The 20,713-nt window shown below is 43.6% G+C and overlaps 1 protein-coding gene across 1 annotated transcript in view; it reads left to right on the forward strand.

Annotated features, from left to right (window-relative positions):
- bahcc1b (BAH domain and coiled-coil containing 1b) overlaps window positions 1-20,713 on the forward strand; it is a 277,518-nt gene that overhangs the window by 227,709 nt on the left and 29,096 nt on the right. The window contains exons 21-24 of the mRNA XM_072242674.1: window positions 1,400-1,529; window positions 2,791-2,908; window positions 7,954-8,029; window positions 10,056-10,164. Coding sequence (XP_072098775.1) covers window positions 1,400-1,529; window positions 2,791-2,908; window positions 7,954-8,029; window positions 10,056-10,164 — 433 coding nt within the window. The remainder of the gene's footprint in view (window positions 1-1,399; window positions 1,530-2,790; window positions 2,909-7,953; window positions 8,030-10,055; window positions 10,165-20,713) is intronic.

The raw sequence follows: 20,713 nt of genomic DNA on the forward strand, positions 1-20,713 counted from the left end.
GTTCCTCCTCCAACCTGAGTGTGGCCTCATCGCGACAGTAGACTGACCTGTCGGAATGGGAACAGAAAGTAGAATTAAAATGAGTGGCCAATGGGAGATCCGGCTTTGTCTGGTGGACGGAGCATAGGTGCTCGGCGAGGTGGTCTCCCCAGTTGCGTCAGGTCTTACCGATATACAGGAGGCCACACCAGGAGCACCAGATACAGTAGACAATCCCAACGGATTCACACGTGAAATGTTGCCTCAGCTGGAAGGACTGTTTGGGTCCCTGAATGGTAGTGAGGGCAGAGGTGCAGGGGCAGGTGTAACACTTAATCCCTGGGGAAAGCAGAAAGTGGTGGGGGGAAGATAAAGATGTGCTGGGTGGTGGGATCTTGTTGGAGATGGTAGAAGTCACGGAGAATTGTGTGCTGGACGCAGAGGCTGTTGCGATGGTCGGTAAATCACGGGACAGCCACCAACGTACCCTTTGCAAGCGGGACAAGTGCTACACCTGCCCCTACTCCTCCTCCCTCACTACCATTCAGGGCCCCAAACAGCCCTTCCAGCTGCGGCGACACTTCACCTGTGAGTCTGTTGGAGTCACCTACTGTATCCGCTGCTCCTGGTGTGGCCTCCTATATATCAGTGACACCTGACATAGATTGGGAGACTGCTTTGCCGAGCATCTACGCTCCGTCTGCCAGGAAGTCCCCAGTAGCCACCTACTTTAATTCTACTTCCCATCCTCATTCTGACATGCCAGTCCACGGCTTCCTGTACTGCCGTGATGAGGCCACACACAGGTTGGAGGAGCAACGCCTTATATTCCGTCTGGGTGGCCTCCAACCTGATGGCATGAATATCGATTTCTCGAACTTCTGGTAATGCAACCCCCCCCACCCTCCCTGCTTCACCATTCCCCATTCCCATTTCCCTCTCTCACCTTATCCCCTTACTTGCCCATCACTTCCCTCTGGTGCTCTTTCTTCCATAGCTATTTGTCCTGTCCTAACAGATTCCCTCTTCTCCAGCCCTTCATCTCTTTCACTGATTGACTTCCTAGCTCTTTACTTCTACCTCCCCCTTCCGATTTCACCTATCACCTACTACCTTGTATTTCTTTCTCCCTTCCCCCCCCCCACCACTTTACACTGACTGATCGTTTCTCTCTAACCCTGATGAAGGGTCTCGGCCCAAAAACGTCGACTATACTCATTTCCATAGATGCTGCCTGTCCTGCTGAGTTCCTCCAGCATTTTGCGTGTGTTGCTTGGATTTCCAGCACCTGCAGGTTTTCTCTTGCTTGTGTTTGCAGTATATTAACTGTTTCACTGACTGTAAGAGAAGAGGCTTTTGCTAATACAAAATCAGAGATAAACAGGATGCAGTTTGAAAATTCTGTTCTTTTCTCATGCAGTCGAAAGGTCGCGCTGTCAGTAAACTTTTGGAAAGTTTTGCTGCGGAGGATGACTTTGCATTTGATGAAGACAGCAGCTTCTCTGAGGAGGATGCGAATACATCTGTGAGCTGCTCAGCAGAATTGTATGGTAGGGCCTTTTACTTTTGTTGTGAAACGCAGTGTAGATGGTAAACCGAAAAAGTGATATATAAACAATTGATATTCCAGTATAGAGCAGGGGCTTAACAGAGATGGGGCAGCACAGCAGCATAGCGGTTAGCACAACGTGATACGGTATAGGCAATCTGGGTTCAATACCCACTGCTGCCTTTAAGGAGCTTGTATGTATTCCCCATGTCCATGTGGGGTTTCTCCAAGTGCTCCAGTTTCCTCCCACAGTCCAAAGATGTACTGGTTGATAGGTTAATTGGTCATTGTAAACTGTCCTGTGATTGGCCTCAGATTAAACTGTGAGATTGCTGGGCAGAGTGGCTCATAGGGCCAGAAAGTCCAATTGTGTGCTGTATCTCAATAAATAAAAAAATAAATAAATAATTGGACTGTAATTCTCTGAACATTCAGATCTAGAATAAACCAAACATTTTATGGATCAAAGTGAAAATAAATTTGTTATCAAACTGCATATACAGTATGTCATCATATACTGCCTTGAGATTAATTTTCTGGTAGGCATTTACAGGAAAATAAAGAAATGCTATACAATTTATGAAACATTATGCATAAACAAATATTGAGTGCACACTACAACAAAAATAAAGTAACCCATTATCATTTTTTAAATTATTTTGGTTAAAAGTTCAGTTCACCAGTTCTTTAGAGCGGAATTAATATCAGTTTCCACATATTGTTCAGATTCCAACGACAAAATGTTTCACCAATCTTACTTCATTTGCCTCATGCAACCTCCTTACTTAATTCAGGCTCCCTTTCTCTCGACCATGCCAGAGTTCTGTCACATGTAAAGAAACCAATGCCTGAAAGGCAACCCCCTACTCCAGAAGATGAAGATTTAACTTAAACTTTAAAAAAAAACACCGAAATGACTGTACCAGCCAAATCAGTACATGTTGCTAATGTTTCCTTGAAATGCTGTAATCCTCCATCTACAGAGGGAAGTCGATAGCAAGCCTGCTTAATCTTGAATTTTTTTTGCTTCCTTTTGGCATGAACCTTCTTTGAAATCAGTGTTTGAAAATAGAATAACGCAATTCCTTATCAGTCTGCTTCAGTAAACAAGGACAAAGCAAAAGCTAAATTAGCCCAGAAAGGACAATTCCATGGCAAACAATGCCAGTGAGTTAAGTCATTCACCACACTAACCATAAAGTTCAGCATTGAACCACAGAGAATCAGTGGAAAGAATTACATTGTTTGTTCTTCTCTATCAGTTCCTCGGTCCTGTGCCATCAGTAAGGAAGATCTTAAAGAAGGACTTCAAATCCTCATACCAAAGGAAGACAAACTGCTGTACGCAGGAAGTGTTAAAGTTCTCCAGTCACCTGACATGTAAGATACAGTTTTTCTTTCACTCCCTTTCATAGTAATTGAGTGAATCCTTGATGTCTCTTTTTAAAATCACCTTTTCCCTTGCCACCCAGGAATCCTAAACGCCTCAATTACTTCTTCTAGTTAATGGAAAGACCATATCAGTTACCAGATACATGAACTGAATCAAGAAGGTTTTTTTTTGAGAATCATTGTTAGAAATTGTCCTGAATTTGGAATGACAGAATTCCACCACACGCCAATCTCATTGTACGGAATGAGTCGGATTTGAAATGTTGTAGCTTCATCTTTGGTTCCTTGCTTAAAAAAATAGTACAGAACCTCATTTTCAACCTCTCACTGCTATGGGCAGAGTGCCCACTGGCTTCAAAAAGGCAACAATTATATCAGTGCCTATGAAGAATAATGTGAGCTAATAACTATCGCCCGGTAGAACTCACATCGACAGTGATGAAATGCTTTGAGAGGTTGGTCATGATTAGACTTAATTACTGCCTCAGCAAGGACCTGGACCCATTGCAATTTGCCTATTGCCACAATAGGTCAACAGCAGATGCAATTTCAATGGCTCTCCATATAGCTTCAGACCACCTGGACAACACAAACGCTTATGTCAGAATGCTCTTCATCGACTATAGCTCAGCATTTAATACCATCACTCCCACAATCTTGATTGATAAGTTACAGAACCTGGGCCTCTGCACCTCCCTCTGCAATTGGATCCTCGTCATCCTAACCGGAAGACCTCAATCTGTGCAGATTGGTGATAATATCCTCTCCTCGCTGACAGTCAACACTGGTGCACCTCAGGAGTGTGTGCTTAGCCCACTGCTCTACTCTCTATATACCGATGACTGTGTGGCTGGGCATAGCTCAAATACCATCTATAAATTTGCTGACAATACAACCATTGTTGATAGGATCTCAGGTGGTGCCGAGACGGCGTACAGGAGTGAGATATGCCAACTAGTGGAATGGTGCCGCAGCAACAAACTGGCACTCAACTTCATTAAGACGAAAGAGCTGGTTATGGAGTTCAGGAAGGGTAAGACGAAGGAACACATACCAATCCTCATAGAGGCATCAGAAGTAGAGAGGGTGAGCAGTTACAAGTTCCTGGGTGTCAAGATCTCTGAGGATCTAACCTGGTCCCAACATATCGATACAGTTATAAAGAAGGCAAGACAGTGGCTATACTTCATTAGGAGTTTGAAGAGATTTGGTATGTCAACAAATACACTCAAAAATTTCTATAGGGGTACCGTGGAGGGCATGCGGCTACTGCACAGGACCGAAGGAAGCTGCAGAGGGTTGTAAATTTAGTCAGCTCCTTCTTGGTACCAGCCTACAAAGTACCCAGGATATCTTCAAGGAGCAGTGTCTCAGAAAGGCAGCGTCCTTTATTAAGGATCTCCAGCACCCGGGGCATGCCCTTTTCTCACTGTTACCATCGGGTAGGAGGTACAGAAGCCTGAAGGCACACACTCAGCGATTCAGGAACAGCTTCTTCCCCTCTGCTATCCTATTCCTAAATGGACAATGAATCCTTGGACACAACCTCACTTTTTTTTAATATACAGTATTTCTGGTTTTTTTGCACTATTTTTAATATGTTCAATATATGTATACTGTATTATTATTATTAATTTTGTTTTTTTTCCTTTTATATTACGTATTGCATTGAACTGCTGCTGCTAAGTTAACAAATTCCATGTCATATGTCAATGATAATAAACCTGATTGTGATTCTGATTTTGAAAGCACATTTACTGTTTGCTACAGTGTTGAGCTGTTATAGATATGTTTGATCTAGATCTGATCAACAAGTATTCTGAATATTGCCAATTAAACGCTTATCAATCACCTTGACTTTATCTTTAATTTCCAAGGGTTCCAAACTCTTTAAAGATCATTTAAAAAGCACAGCCTGCGAATGAAGAACATTAGTTCATATTTAAGATTGCAGCAAAAATAACCTAAATGGGTTTCCTGGCTCCCTGTAACGCAGTGACTCTGGTTCACACAAACAGGGCAGCTGCAGTGAAAGCACAGCCAAGAGCATGTTAATTCAAGAAGGAAAACTAATACCATGTATTAAACAGGTGGATACAGATATAATGAACTTACTGTATTTTTGTGGGTTCTGGACTCAAGACAGTCTTGATATGGTTGGTATGGACTCCAGAGAGCAGAATGAGCTCCATCAGCCCGCCTGTTCATTAATTCATAAACTGGGCATATAAGAGAGTTGATTATAGGCAAGGAATAATTAGGAGAATGAATGGCAATGTGTATTGGCACACAGCCCTCCACATTTCCACACCACTGTGGCTGCAGCTGAATTTTGTCAAGATGTAGGTCAGTGGCTACTTGTACAAAGGTAAAGACTAGGGAGTGAGGCTCCCCTTTTTCCACCCCTTTAGTACTATGATAGGTGTTGCAGGCCTTTTGTATGAACATGGATACTGTATTCTCAAAGTTCAAAGTAAATTTATTATCAAAATACATATATGTCACCATATACAACCCTGAGATTTGTTTTCTTGTGGGCACGCACAGTAAATCCATACTCGAGTACAGGAGCAGGGAGGTACAACTGCAGTTGTGCAAGGCCTTGGTGAGACCACACCTAGAGTATTGTGTGCAGTTTTGGTCCCCTAATCTGAGGAAAGACATTTTTGCCATAGAGGGAGTACAAAGAAGGTTCACCAGATTGATTCCTGGGATGGCAGGACTTTCATATGACGAAAGACTGGATCGACTAGGCTTAAACTTGCTGGAATTTAGAAGATTGAGGGGGGATCTTGTTGAAACGTATAAAATTTTAGAGGCTAGATGCAGGAAGATTGTTCCCGATGTTGGGGAAGTCCAGAACGAGGGGTCACAGTTTAAGGATAAAGGGGAAGCCTTTTAGGACCGAGATGAGGAAAAACTTCTTCACACATAGAGTGGTGAATCTGTGGAATTCTCTGCCACAGGAAACAGTTGAGGCCAGTACATTGGCTATATTTAAGAGGGAGTTAGATATGGCCCTTGTGGCTGAAGGGATCAGGGGGTATGGGGGGAAAGCAGGTACGGGGTTCTGAGCTGGATGATCAGCCATGATCATACTGAATGGCGGTGCAGGCTCGAAGGGCCGAATGGCCTACTCCTGCACCTATTTTGTATGTTTCTATGTAATAGAATCAGTTAAAGCTGCACCCCAACAGGAAGGACTACCAATTTACAAAAGACAGCAAACTGTGCAAATACAGTATAAAAGAAAAAAATATATAGAGAACATGAGATTGCAGTGTCCTTGAAAGTGAATCCATAGGTTGTGGGAACAGTTCAGTGATTGGGCAAGTGAAGTTATCCCCTCTGGTTTAAGACCCTGATGGTTAAGGGTAGTAACTGTTCCTGAACTTGATGGTGGGATCCTGAGGCTCCCCTACTTTCTTCCTGATGACAGCAGCAAGCATCATCATGACTTGGGTGGTGGGGGCGCAGGGGAGGTTCCTTGATGATTGATACTGCTTTCTTTTTATTGGTGTTAAGGAACTCATCACTTGATCAGCAGACTTGGCAATACTGACTACTAATTCTTCTGTTTTTAGCTTGTATCTAGTTGCATCTAGCCAGTAGTAACCTAACATTTAAAGTACTACTTGTAAGGTCAATATGAATGACACTTTTATATTATATACATTCAGTGGCCACTTTATTAGATATTAGAATAACAAATGGGTGTATATATTTGTGATCTTCAGTAGTCCATCCACTTCAGGGTTTGATGTGTTGTGCATTCAGAGATGCTGTTCTGCACATACTGTTGTAATGCATCATTATTTGAGTTACTGTTGCCTTCCTTCTTGAGCCAATCTGGCTGTTCCCCTCTGACCGCTCTCATTAACAAGGCATTTTCACCCATAGCATTGGATGTTTTTTGCTTTTTGCATCATTCTCTTTAAACTCTAGAGGCTGTTGTGCATGAAAATCCCAGAAGACCAGCAGTTTCTGAGATACTCAAGCCACTCCATCTGGCACCAACAATCATTCCATGGCCAAGGTCACTTAGATCATATTTCTTCCCCAATCTGATGGTTGGCCTGAACAGCAGTCGAACTTCTTGACCATGACTGCGTGCTTTTATGCATTGAGTTGCTGCCACGTGATTGGCTGGTTAGATTGGACACCACAGAGGTGCAGTGTTTAACATGGCACTATTGCAGCTCAGGGCATCCCTGAGTTCAGAGTTCAGTTCCAGCACTGTCTGTAAGGAGTCTGTGCTCCGGTTTCCTCCCACAGACAAAGGACATACTGGGCAGGTTAATGGTGAATTGGTCATTGTAAAATGTCCCATAATTAGGTTAATTGGGTTTGTTCGGCAGTGTGGCATGAAGGGGCAGAAGGGCCTACTCCATGTTCTATCACTAAATAAATAATTATATTAACAATCAGGCCTAATAAAATGGTCACTGAGAGTATATGTATCCATTGCACCAGCCGCTAGCTAGGACATTCTTGGTGAAAACACCAGAAAACTGTATTTGCTTCTTCATTAAGTGCAAGTAATCACAAGAAATATATACAACTCAATCAGCAGTTTCTTCAGCCTATTAATTGAACTGTATTTCCATTTTTTTTTCATTCCATTAAAATGTTTTTAGACTGTTTCCTCTGTTCTGCTGGCTTTCCTGTACACTTCTCCCTAGTTCCTCGTTCCACTGTTCTTCACCAGAAACAGGACCATTGTATCCAGAAGCCTGCTCAAAGACCCACAGATAAAGTGGTTTTCCATTGCTCCCTGGAATGAGAGTAAGTCAGGCCGACTTACATTCCCAAGTGCGGCTGACAGTGGGAGAATTGTGTGTTTGGCAAGCTGCACTGTGTAATGGTACACAGCCTTACAAGCTCATATTCCTGAAGCGAAGGAAGCAATTTAAAGGGCTGCCTCATGTTGACTATAATATCCTCTCAGGTTACACAATTCATAAATATTTCCATGCGTCGACGGATGTATTAACATTGTGTCTCAGTAACTGGCTTTCCCTGCCTTCCCCTAGCTATGGTGTTGTGATTGAAGGAGAAAGAGGAAACCGACAAAGAATCTACTCCCTGGAGCAACTACTGCAGGAAGCGGTGAGTTCCCTTTGTGATCGTTCCCCTACTGCGCGCTGCAGACAATTTAAAACTCGTCCAGTCTGCCTCCTTTTCCAAGGAATTAAAATTCAAGATGAGATAATGGATATTTGATTACACCATGAGAATCACACTGAGCCCTATGCTTTGCATACATGATATTAATGTAACTAGCAGTGAGAAGAGGCAGATCGTCTTCCAAGTATGGAGGTTGGAGGGGAAGGGTGTGGCATTAAGAATAATTTATGTGCATTCAAGTGGGAATATCTTGCATTTTCTACCCTGCTATCTTAATTCATTTGCAAAAGTTACTTGGCAGAAGAATCAAAGAGAGGATGAGGCAACTTTTCCATGTAGCAAGTTGTTATGATCTGGAATTCATTGGCAGGAAAGCTGGTGGAAACAGGTGCAGTGTTAACTTTCAGAAGGGAATAGAATAAATACGGGCTTGGACAGGCACGGCCCCACTGTCCAGTGTCAGCCATGCCTGAGATAGAAACACTATCACCTGTGGAATTCATTGCCACAGATGGCTGTGGAGGTCAGGTCATTGAGTATATTTAAAATGGAGATTGATAGAGGCTTCATTAGTAAGGGCATCGGGGAGCAGGCCTTATGAGAATAGATTGAGTGAACTCAGCCTTTTCTCCTTGGAGCGACGGAGGATGAGAAGTGACCTGATAGAGGTGTATAAGATGATGAGAGGCATTGATCATGTGGATAGTCAGAGGCTTTTTCCCAGGGCTGAAATGGTTGCCACAAGAGGACACAGGTTTAAGGTGCTGGGGAGTAGGTACAGAGGAGATGTCAGGGGTAAGTTTTTTACTCAGAGAGTGGTGAATGCGTAGAATAGGCTGCCGGCAACGGTGGTGGAGGCGAATACAATAGGGTCTTTTAAGAGACTTTTGGATAAGTACATGGAGCTTAGAAAAATAGAGGGATATGGGTAAGCCTAGTAATTTCTAAGATAGGGACATGTTTGGCACAACTTTGTGGGCTGAAGGGCCTGTATTGTGCTGTAGGTTTTCTATGTTTCAAAGTAATGGGAAGAATGCAGGGGGATAAGGTTGAGAGGGATAATATATGAGCCATGATGAAATGGTGGCGCAAACTCAATGGACCAAATGGCTTAATTCTGCACCTATGTCTTATGGTCTTAGAGAATCAGAGCCAATGCAGAGAACAAAGTGTTGGCAGATACCCCAGTATAGTGTATGGGGAGTTCAGAAACCAATGGACTGTCAGAAGTGATGCTAATTTGAGGTCTTACCTGCCTTCTGTCAAGCTGGACATGAAAGATCTAATGACACTGTTTCCAAGACATGCTGGTATGTCCCCAGAGACAGTCTGCACCACCATTTAACCATCAATTAAAATCACAAGAGATATCATGAAATTGGTACGGCACAGAGAGCCCTTCAGGTCTCTCCCAGCCCCTAGAAGAACATGGATAGGAAAGGTTTCCACAATTGTGGGTCAGACGCAGACAAATGGGGATTAGCTTAGACAGGCATCTTGGTCACTCTGGACGATTTGGGCCAAAGGGTCTGTTTCTGTGTCTAGAATCCTATGGATCAATAAATAAATCCTGTCAGTCCCACTGTTCCTTACAGCCCTACAAATGATTCCCCCCTCATGATAGCTTGTTGTGCACATATTGACTGCCAAGTTCCTGTATTGCAACCGTGACAGCAAAATAAAAGCACCTTAATGCTTCTAATGCGTTTTGGAATGTTTGAGGTTATGTAAGGTATTCTGTGTAAATCCTTCATCGTTCTCTGACTCTGCTGGTAAAGCTTTTGCTCCTCTAATGCTGCTTAGCTGAAGTGGGGCAGAGCAAGCCTGTATTTCCAGCATGGCAGGTGGGAGGAGGGGATGTGGTGAGGCTGCCCATTGCCAAATACAAGCATTCTCTCCAGTTGAGAATTTGTGTTTGACCAACTGGAATAGATAGCTACCTTGTTTTTGTGTTAAAGGCATATTCTTATCATTTTTTTTGCAAAACATTTAAAAAATATATCCACAGGTACTTGATGTCAGACCTCCTTCACGACATTTCCTGCCACCAGCTACCAGGGTCTGTGCGTATTGGAGTCAGAAATCCCGCTGTCTGTACCCAGGAACCATTGTTCAAAGTAGGTGGTATATTTTTACTCAAAACCCAAGTGTACAGGGTGTAGAATAAACATCTGAAATATATTGTGCATTCCAAGAATAAAAAACAATGCATGTTGTAACAAACAGTAAATGGTTGGCCAAAGTACAAATGGCTTTAATATAATCAATCTGATTCAGCTTTGGAGTTGAGATGAATACTGAGAAAAGCTGGAAGGACAACAAACTTACTGGAATATGCTCCTTACACCCCAGAACCAACCAACCAAAAGAGGATCTTGAGTTCCCACCGGTATAACTGGCCAGCTTCCTGTATCTGTCCAGTTGTGTTATTGTGCACCTTTTATTGAACTAATTAAATTCAATCCATTTTGTCACCATGGTGAAAGCACCATTAAAAGGTCTCAGCTGACAACAGTCCTGAAGATAGTTAAATGAGTACCTTTTTTTTACAATCGGATATTTCATGCACCATTTAACAGATTTCTCCCCAGTCAGCTGGGAGCCACTGGGACAGTTTAATGTGATGCATGCTATTGGTGAGTGAAGTGGTAATGTGAGAATGAAGCTTTCAAGATTTCGGCACAGAAACAAAGAGGTGTGTTTGGAAATTCCGTCTTGTTTGGTTCCTCCCTGATACACAATATAATCTTGCTCCTATCCTGTGCAACTTCTTTCATAGGCTTCCTGTAACTTGAGCAAACCATTTCTATCTCATATGCCAGTTATTAGTCCAATTTGCAGTTTCAAATTTTGATGTCAGTTCTCCGAAACCAGAAAGTCCCTTCCTAAATTGGAATCTCTTTGTAGAGTTCCCCCTTCAGCATTGTTGATTCTAAGCACTGAGCTCATCTCCAGCTGTGATGTCATGCTTCCTGAGACATTTGTGACTGTGACTGATTCCCTGCATAGTAATACCATGTTACTACTCTATAATGGTAACCTATTCTTCCATTTGAATGCTGGCGCAATTGCTTTCCTGTACTACACTGTGAGTGCATTGTCTCTCTGGACAATATTGTGATGCCTTTGATTCCCTTTGGAGTAGTGTGATATTGCAACGTCTCATTGTATTTGTTGACACTGCTTTCCCAGAGCATTTTTGTTTCAGCCGGGCCTCATTGCATTTACTAGCTATAATTATTCTGGGTAGCTCCTAGTCATACTAGTGCATGTAAAACAAAAGCCTAGAAAATCACTTTACAACGCCTAAAAACCACGTTTGCATAGAACTAACTCAAGTCACGTGCATTTCTGAGTGATATGATGCCAAATATTCTTAAGGTGTGGATTTGTTGATGCAAGAAACTTGTGTTCACTTTGCTATTTTACTGGCTTTTTCCTCACGTAAGTAACGTCAATACTTGTGAAACAAGCAAATTGACCTTCTGATGAGAACTCCTGTGGCATTGATTTTGAATTGTAATCGATGTTCTTCACTCATTCACATCACTCAGAAACACTGAGGCTGCAGAGGTTAGCAGTGATCCTTCACAGCGCCAGTGACCCAGGTTCAGTACTGACCTCACTTGTCCTCTCTTGGACCATGTGAGTTTCCTTCAGATGTCCCAGTTTCCTCCCACAGCTCAAAAACACGCTGGTAGATTATTTGGCTACTAAGTTTACCTTTGGTCCAGGCATTTGCCTACAGAATTAAGGGAAATGAAATAGTGGTGCTACAGGGAGGAGGGGGAAGGATCAGCACGGACCTGCTGTGTTCCATGCCCCCTTCTGAGTCACTGATTCAGATTCAGATCTAGATTTAGATTCATCACATGTACTTTGAAATACAGAGTGGAATGTGTCGTTTGTGTTAACGGCCATGGTCGTACTGGGGGGGGGGCACGGGGGCAGTCTGCACGTGTTACCACATTCTCTGATGCCAACATAGCATGCTCACAGTGCTTGACAGAACAACATAAAACGTAACAAGCAACAGCGAGTTAAACCATATTCCTCCCTCCCTGCCACAGACATACACAGTCCTCTAAATCTAGGACAGGCTGTTTCCTTCAGCCACCAGCCTCCAGCAGACGCCAATTTGCAGACAGTGGGCCCTAACCTCCCTAGCAGACTCGCAAGCGATGAACAGACCCAGGCCCCAGACGTCAGGCCTCAAACTCCCAAACTTCTGTTTGTCCTCTGGGTTTCAATCCGGGCCTCCGATTGACCTTCGGGCTTAGAAACTGATTGACTGTAATATGTAGGCTTCAGTAAGTACCAGACAACATGGGTAGAAATACCAACTGAAGTCCATGGTCAGTGTCAACTGGTCTGAACTTGTGTGTACATGTAGATAAATCTGATCTTGCACACACACACAGTACTTATATATCGCCATTTCATGGCACAAGGGATGTCTCTTAGTCAAACAAGGTCAGTAATCCAACATCAATGGATTTATAAACGTAAACACGAGGAATTCTGCAGATGCTGGAAATTCAAGCAACACACATCAGAGTTGCTGGTGAACACAGCAGGCCAGGCAGCATCTCTAGGAAGAGGTACAGTCGACGTTTTGGGCCGAGACCCTTTGTCAGGACTAACTGAAGGAAGAGCTAGTAAGAGATTTGAAAGTGGGAGGGGGAGGGGGAGATCCAAAATGATAGGAGAAGACAGGAGGGGGAGGGATGGAGCCAAGAGCTGGACAGTTGATTGGCAAAAGGGATATGAGAGGATCATGGGACAGGAGGCCCAAGGACAAGGAAAAGGGGGGGGGGAACCCAGAGGTTGGGCAAGGGATATAGTCAGAGGGACAGAGGGAGAAAAAGGAGAGAGAGAGAGAAAGAATATGTGTATATAAATAAATAACTGATGGGGTACGAGGGGGGCGGTGGGGCATTAGCGGAAGTTAGAGAAGTCAATGTTCATGCCATCAGGTTGGAGGCTACCCAGACGGAATATAAGGTGTTGTTCCTCCAGCCTGAGTGTGGCTTCATCTTTACAGTAGAGGAGGCTGTGGATAGACATATCAGAATGGGAATGGGATGTGGAATTAAAATGTGTGGCCACTGGGAGATCCTGCTTTCTCTGGCGGACAGAGCATAGGTGTTCAGCAAAGCGATCTCCCAGTCTGCGTCGGGTCTCGCCAATTACAGAAGGCCACATCGGGAGCACCGGACGTAGTATATCACCCCAGCGACTCACAGGTGAGGTGTCGCCTCACCTGGAAGGGCTGTCTGGGGCCCTGAATGGTGGTAAGGGAGGAAGTGTAAGGGCATGTGTAGCACTTGTTCCGCTTACAAGGATAAGTACCAGGAGGGAGATCAGCGGGGAGGGATGGGGGGTACGAATGGAGAAGGGAGTCGCGTAGGGAGCGATCCCTGCGGAAAGCGGGGGGGGGGGAGGGAAAGATGTGCTTAGTGGTGGGATCCCGTTGGAGGTGGCAGAAGTTACGGAGGATAATACGTTGGACCCGGAGGCTGGTGGGGTGGTAGGTGAGGACCAGCAGAACCCTATTCATAGTGGGGTGACGGGAGGATGGAGTGAGAGCAAATGTGCGTGAAATGGGGGAGATGCGTTTGAGAGCAGAGTTGATGGTGGAGGAAGGGAAGCCCCTTTCTTTAAAAAAGGAGAACATCTCCCTCATCCTGGAATGAAAACCCTCATCCTGAGAGCAGATGCGGCGGAGACGGAGAATTTGTGCTGTTTTCAGATCTATGAGAGAGCAATGTCAAAACTAGACCCTAAACTGGAGGTGCGGGAGATTGAAACCAATATTAAAATGATCTCAGGGTGAAAGATCAAAAGGGCCTGGCATTGAGCGGGTTCAGAATATGCATGTACTGAATATAGGGGATCAGACTTCGGTCAGGATGTACCTCTGTGGTGATTGGTGAGGTCAGGATGCAGCAGTGGAGTCAGAATGTTCCTTCACGTTGGTCACCTGGGTCAGAGTGCATCGCCATACTGATCAGAGGAGTCAGGCTGCAATTCCACTTTGACCGATTCTCTCCTCCCTAGCACCTTGCTCAGTAAATATGCCCCAAAGCTCAAAGCTACAAGCAATTAATTGGCTTGTACAAATAAGGTTCAAGGAAGCAATTTTATTTTACAGTCACAAGTTACATCACTTACTGCTCTTTTGATACCGTCATAGTATCCACATCTGTTACTTACATAGCTTCTGTTTTCTAATATCAATCCAATCTGCTCAGTACCTCTCTTTCCGATCATAGGGTAAAGAACATTCTAAACACCATCTACTGAATCTGAGAATTGTCTGACGAGCTGTTCACCTGTAGCATCCTGTATTCAGCAGATCTCCCGTTGATAGGATGAATAGGGTAGTGGTGTGGCTCAGAATGTGGAAATTGAGGCAACAATGGATGGTAGAGGATGGAGTGGAGGTAATCTGGGAATACACAGCAGGAAAAGGGCAAAAGGGCAAGGGAAGGAGGGGAGCAGCACTCTGAGAAACAGACTAGATTAAGAGGCAAGAGGAGAGAGGAAAGCTGGAACAGCCGATGGGATGTCAATGAAATGAATGGAAAAGAATGAAAGTGAGAGGAGAAGAGGTGAGCAGGTGACATGAAAGAAGGGAGCAGAGATGGGAATTTCTTGTGCAGAAGAGAGACAGTCCCGAAAGTTTAACATTATATTGGGGTGGGCGAGGAGTGGGAGCATAAACCGGGAGGAAGAGTTCTCAGATTAACTTTTGCCTTTCACTGTGAGCCATTCTTCAATTATCAGCCTTCTGGGGGCTGGATCAGCAATTTTGAAGCTGTTGGTCAGACTCTGCAAACTTACATTGACTGCATGACAGATTGACTTCTTTCCTCAATTTTTGCTGTGCTTAATCAATGTGGAATCAAAGATTTACAGCCACATCTGTGGTTGATGCAATCTCCAGTTTGCAGCTGGACCCATTTATGTTTTAAAAGCTACGCATCACCTGGCACACCGGGTCACTTTGAACCTGCTTAAACTTCTCAAGCACCAAAAACTGTTAGGTGAACTTTAACCTGGTGAAATAGATTCTAACAAAGGAGGAATGGAAAAGGTCCCAGGGCTGGAGGGAGAGAGTGGAGCCTGTGACAGGGAGCCAGCGCCAGCAAGAAAGTAGGTATTGAAATGAAGTTAAAGGAGATTGAATGACCCTGTCTAAATAACTTGCGAGCTAGCACGTTTTCTGAGCTTCATACGACTGAACAGTAACTGATTCCATGTGAGTTGTAGAGCTGACTGATCTCAGATCCAATGCTCTTATATACGTGTGCGTTTCTTCACATACTCAAACTGTGGAGGGAGAGGGCCTCTTTTTGTCAACTTAATGGTGCCCTAAGGTAGGATCATGCAAACGACTATACCGCATGTAAACACTTGGTTCTGTGTACAGATGAAGCAAGTGATTCCCAAGTGTTGATATTCTGCCATTTTTGGTCCATGAGGAGGAAAGACTATGGCCTGGCTGGTACTTTGATTTAATCAACTGCCAAATGCAAAAGCAAATGTTACAACCACCAGCAAAATCTCTTTCATAATGAAATGAAGAAAAATTCTGAAGGGAATTGATGGGGGAGAGGCTGAGAGGTTGTTTTACTTGCTGGATAGTTCCATATTTCCTTACAGCGTAGAAGAAAATCATTTGCATTGTTGAGTCCATTCCAGGTCACAGAGCAATACCATTCTGCTACTAAATTATTTTGTAATCTATTCTCCCTACATTACCATCGACTTCCCCAAGCCCCCTATCCGAGCATCTTACCTCGCCCTGATTTAACTACTAGGGGCAATTTAGAGTGGCCAGTTAATCTTTCATCCTGCATGTATTTGGAATTGGGAGAAAGCAGAGCACGCAAGGAAGTCCATGTTGTCACAGGGAGAATGTGCAGACTCTGTACTGTCTGACCCTGAACTCCACACAAAGAGCTTGGAAGGGTCAGGACTGAACCTGGATCACTGATGCAGTGTGACGGCACCACTGGACTGCCCATGGGTTGTAGTCTCAGGGTGACGGCCAGCCACTTAGATATGAACTACTAGCAAGATTCTTTACTCAGAGCGTTGGGTGAATGGAGAGCAATGGGAATCAGAATCAAAATCACTTCATGTGCCAGTATGTGAAACTTACCAGAACTGATTGTGGTTCGGTGCCAAGCACAAAACACAGGAACGTACAGTAACAGACAATGTAATAGCAACCAACAGTTCACAAGACAATAGTGCAAACTGCCACGAGCAATCAGCAATTAGCAGAACGGTCACACGCACAAATATCAATAAGCAAACTTAAATAAATGTGAACTTATAAACAGATAATTATCAACAGAAGAAGGAGAACAGGAAAGACCATTTTACGGATGTTGTACAGGGACAGTTAGAGTCTTACACCTGTGTGAATTTTGTTGAGAAGTTGGATCACTACAGGAAAGAAGCTTTGGAGATGATGAGTCGTGCTGGTGATGATGGACTTGTTGCATCTCCCTGGTGCCAGTTTGCTGAACAGGTGACTGCGAGGGTAGATGGAGTCAGTAATTTCTACAACTCTTTTCTTTGCTCTGGTGATGAACAAGTGTGGAAAAATTGGCAGACAACATTCTGACAACAATTTAAGCTAGTGCCAGTTAGTGTTCAGTCTTCGCTCTGGTGTTATTAAGATGGTCACCTCACCATAGTACTGTAAATCTCTGGAGTTCTTGACACAAGAGAGCCGCGGATGCTCATTGGTTAGATATATTCAGAATTGTGATCCTTGGCTTGTTTGGGGAATCAGAAGTGGACAGGAATACAGAACTGAGTAACAAGATCGGCCATGATCTTCTTGATGGTGGTCTCAAGGGAGCCTTGGCCTTTCTTAGTTCGCTTATCACGTTCTCCTGCTTTTCCCAGGCTTCTCCATGCCTATTGTGTTGGTTAGCCCTAGGGAAGTCGGAAAACTTCAGGCTATGAAATGGAAATCTTTTAATTATTTAATTATTCACACACATTGCTCACCGGCACTGATGGTTAATAGCCTACGCCTGCACCTATTTTGTATGTTTCTATGTTAAGTAGATCTCTGAACCACCAACAATCCAAGCTGGAAAAAGTTTCCACCACAGTCCAATCACTGAGCTGTGTCTACAGCAACAGACTTGGAGGTAGAAAGGGCAAGATGCTTGGAAGCAGTGGACTGGTGTGCTCAGGGAAACAAAAGAGGCCTGGCACTCGCTAAAAGACACGAATTACATCACTGAGAAAATTACATGGAATGTGGTAAATGGGTTCAGTGTTTGGAAAGATGCCAGAGTACTTTGTAGAAATGGGAAGTCATTGCACCCCACTGTGACATATTAGTAAAATCACTATAATTTGCTTGAACACTGAAAGGATTCGGCTAAATAAGCTGGAAGGTGGAGCTGCAACTTGATGCAGTGAAAAACGTTCTTTTATGTCTGGGGTGGGAAGTTGTACTGTTCCGTTAATACAGTGGAGGCTTAGTTTGCTGAGATATTTAATATTATTTCCACAAAAACACACACATTTAGCAGTTTTGCTGTTCATTCCCTTTACCCCCTCTCTGAGACGTGCAGCAGCAGAGTGAAAGTGATCACATGGTATTTGCCGTGCGCAGAATACGCAGAACCCAGTGCACAGGTGAAGAAGGAGCTACATCAAATCGCAATAAAGTAAAAGGGGCAGTGGTGCCCTCCTGTGCAAGCAGCACTGGAGACATTCTGAGTCCTCTTTCAGCATTGTAAAATACATAACGATGATCCTATCCTCAGGTTAGTGCTGCCTCTTTGATAACATGATGGGGTAGCGTCCCCTGCATTTGCAATCCAAATCACTGTTGGCTTCCTGTTTTGCACTTGAATTTATTCAAGTTGGTCCATCTTTCACCTGATCATGACCATAGTACAATACCTGACTCACTGCCCAGGCACCATCAATCTTTAAGACCATGCCCCTCACTAACTTGTGCTAAGATTTTTGTAACTGTGTGTGCTATATGTTGTGTGTGACTGTATGTACTGCGTTTTGCACCTTGGCCTCGGAGCAACGCTGTTTCATTTAGCTGGATACATGTGTATGGTTTGAATGACAATTAGACTTGAACTCTTAAGCACTTCCTTTGAAGGATAATGCCAGAAATCAAGTATGTCTAATTCAGGAGGAACTTATAGAAATTCTCTGACTCCCTTGGTGAAATCGGAAGACTCCAAGAGGTTGCTCTTTTAGTAATCACAGATCCCTGCAACAAGGAATATCCTTTTGGTAACTTGCCCCCTTCTGTGAGATTGTTGGTCAGTTCATCTTTTGACCACTCTGCCCATTGATTCTCTGAAAATAATTACTTCCCAAAGTCCAGCCTGCTTTTTTTTCCTAAACGTTTTATATTCATGACTTCCAGTGCTATGGTTTCTTAACTCCAATTAGACAGAGTGAAAGTCATTCATTACTTCACCTGAGGGTACACCTCTTAAAGTAAGGACGACTAAATTTTATTGCTTGCCCTGTAGATATCACAAACACAAGAGATTCTGTAGATGATGGAAATTCAGAGTAACACACAGAAAATGTTGGAGGAACTCAGCAAGTCAGGTAGCATCTGTGGAGAGGAATAAAGAGTCATCGTTTTAGGCTAAGTCCTGATGAAGAGTCTCGGCCTGAAACATTGGCTCTTTATTCCTTTCCATCAGTACTGACTGACCTGCAGAGTTTCTCCAGCAATCTGTGTAGATATGATCTTGAATCTCGGTGAATAATCTCAATCCGAAATGTCGACTGTCCATTTCCCTCCACAGTTGCTGCCTGACCTACCAACAGATTGTTCCTTGATCCAGGTTCCCTCGTCAACAGTCTCTTCTGCAGTCATAGTGTAAGACCCTCTCCATAACTGTGTTATCCTGGCAATTTTTGTAGGTGTGAAAACCAGAAGAAGCACATTTTCAGTTACTTGTCCCTGGCCGGAAAGAAGCGGTTGGCCAAGTTGCCACTGGGTGATCTCACCCTAGGCACTCCAACCCACAGTGAGCACTGTCTAAAGCTGGAAAGTCTCTGGTCAGCATTAATTGTGTGCATCTGCACTAACAGGGCCTGACCCGAGGATTCTTTCATTATGTGGGCATCTGATCTGGTAAACTCATTATTAGTGAGATGCAATTCACTATCAGCTTGAACTTTAGTGTGATGTGACCCAGAAACTACTGTAATTGCATTCTGCTGTGAGGGTAAATTGATTTCGTTCATGTAGTGACACTATGTGACTAAATTCCTTGGCCTGTGAATAGGATGATGGAACTCAGCATAGTCGAGTTTGCTGTGTTCATGGAGATTGAGATCTGTCTATCTGGATCAGCTGTGAGCAATGTGAAGTAAGACAGGACCATTACTCCAAAAACAAAACCTTATGAAAAGATGCACCAGGAGCTTGAATGGACAGTTTTATGCTGCATGATCCTGCCTAAAGTCTTATTTCATTTGACAAGCCACCTGCACTACTTTGTACACTTCTAATAAGTGGCAGGTGTTAGTTCTATTTATCTTTTTAACTTGATCAACACCACCTCAGGAATAACCCCACCTTAACTTTCCCAACTACTAATACGTACGGAACGTGTTTATATTTACGCTAAAGGATATTCAGACCCATTCCCCTATTTGTGTACATCAAATTGCTTGTTTCTAAATAACTGTTGTGTCTAAACCTCATACACACTCTCAATGTCATTAACAAATCTGAGAATAAATCTACTTACATCCTCATGTAAAAAATTAATGAAGATCACGAAGAACAACAGCTTGCATTATATCATGCTTGTAACATGATAGAATATCCGAATGCATTTCAGAGATATCACTGTCAATGTCAGATACCAATCAGAATCAGGCATATTATCACTGACATTTGTCACAAAATTTGTTGTTTTCTGGCAGTGCAGTGTAAGACAGAAAAAATTACTATTAGGTTACAATAAGATACAAGTAAACAGGGCAAAGGAGGAATGGTGAGATAATGTTCATGGACTCTTCAGAAATCTGATGGTAGAGGAGAAGAAGCTGTTCTAAAACGCTGAGGTACCAAATGTCAGAGGGTTAAGTTTTACGAGCTGCTTGAAGAAGGAAGTTAGGGAGAGGAAGCTCTTCAGGGATAGTATTTCAGAGTTTAGGTCCTGGCAGCTAAAGGCTGGTTGGAAGATTGTTGGGAATGGTGGAAGGGCTTGAACTGCACAGACACTGAGATGTAAACCAGAAAGGTTACAGTGGTGGAAAGGGCAAGGCATGGAGCCTTTCCAAGAAACTTTAGCGTCATGAAACACAACAACAACGAGTGGCTTTACTTGGTTCAGGAATTTAAAATGAGGACCACTGTGAACACTTTGTGTAGGATGCTGGGGAGCATTGTTCGAGATGAAGCTGCCGCAGAGCTCCCCAGTTTCTTTGATCTGTGGAAATAATTGCAAATGCTAAGTGTGCCGGCAGGAGTGCTGCATGAAGCCCAGTGTTTATCAGGTGCAGAAGTGACAGCACGATGTAGTTTATGTGCAAAACCACACACGTTATTATAGTTACCCTCCTGCATGACCTTCAGCGTGCTCATCCTTTTGTCAGTTGCAATCACTCCCAAAGACAGATGAAGTGGAT

This window comes from Mobula birostris, chromosome 24, assembly GCF_030028105.1.
Source record: "Mobula birostris isolate sMobBir1 chromosome 24, sMobBir1.hap1, whole genome shotgun sequence".
NCBI lineage: Eukaryota > Metazoa > Chordata > Chondrichthyes > Myliobatiformes > Myliobatidae > Mobula > Mobula birostris.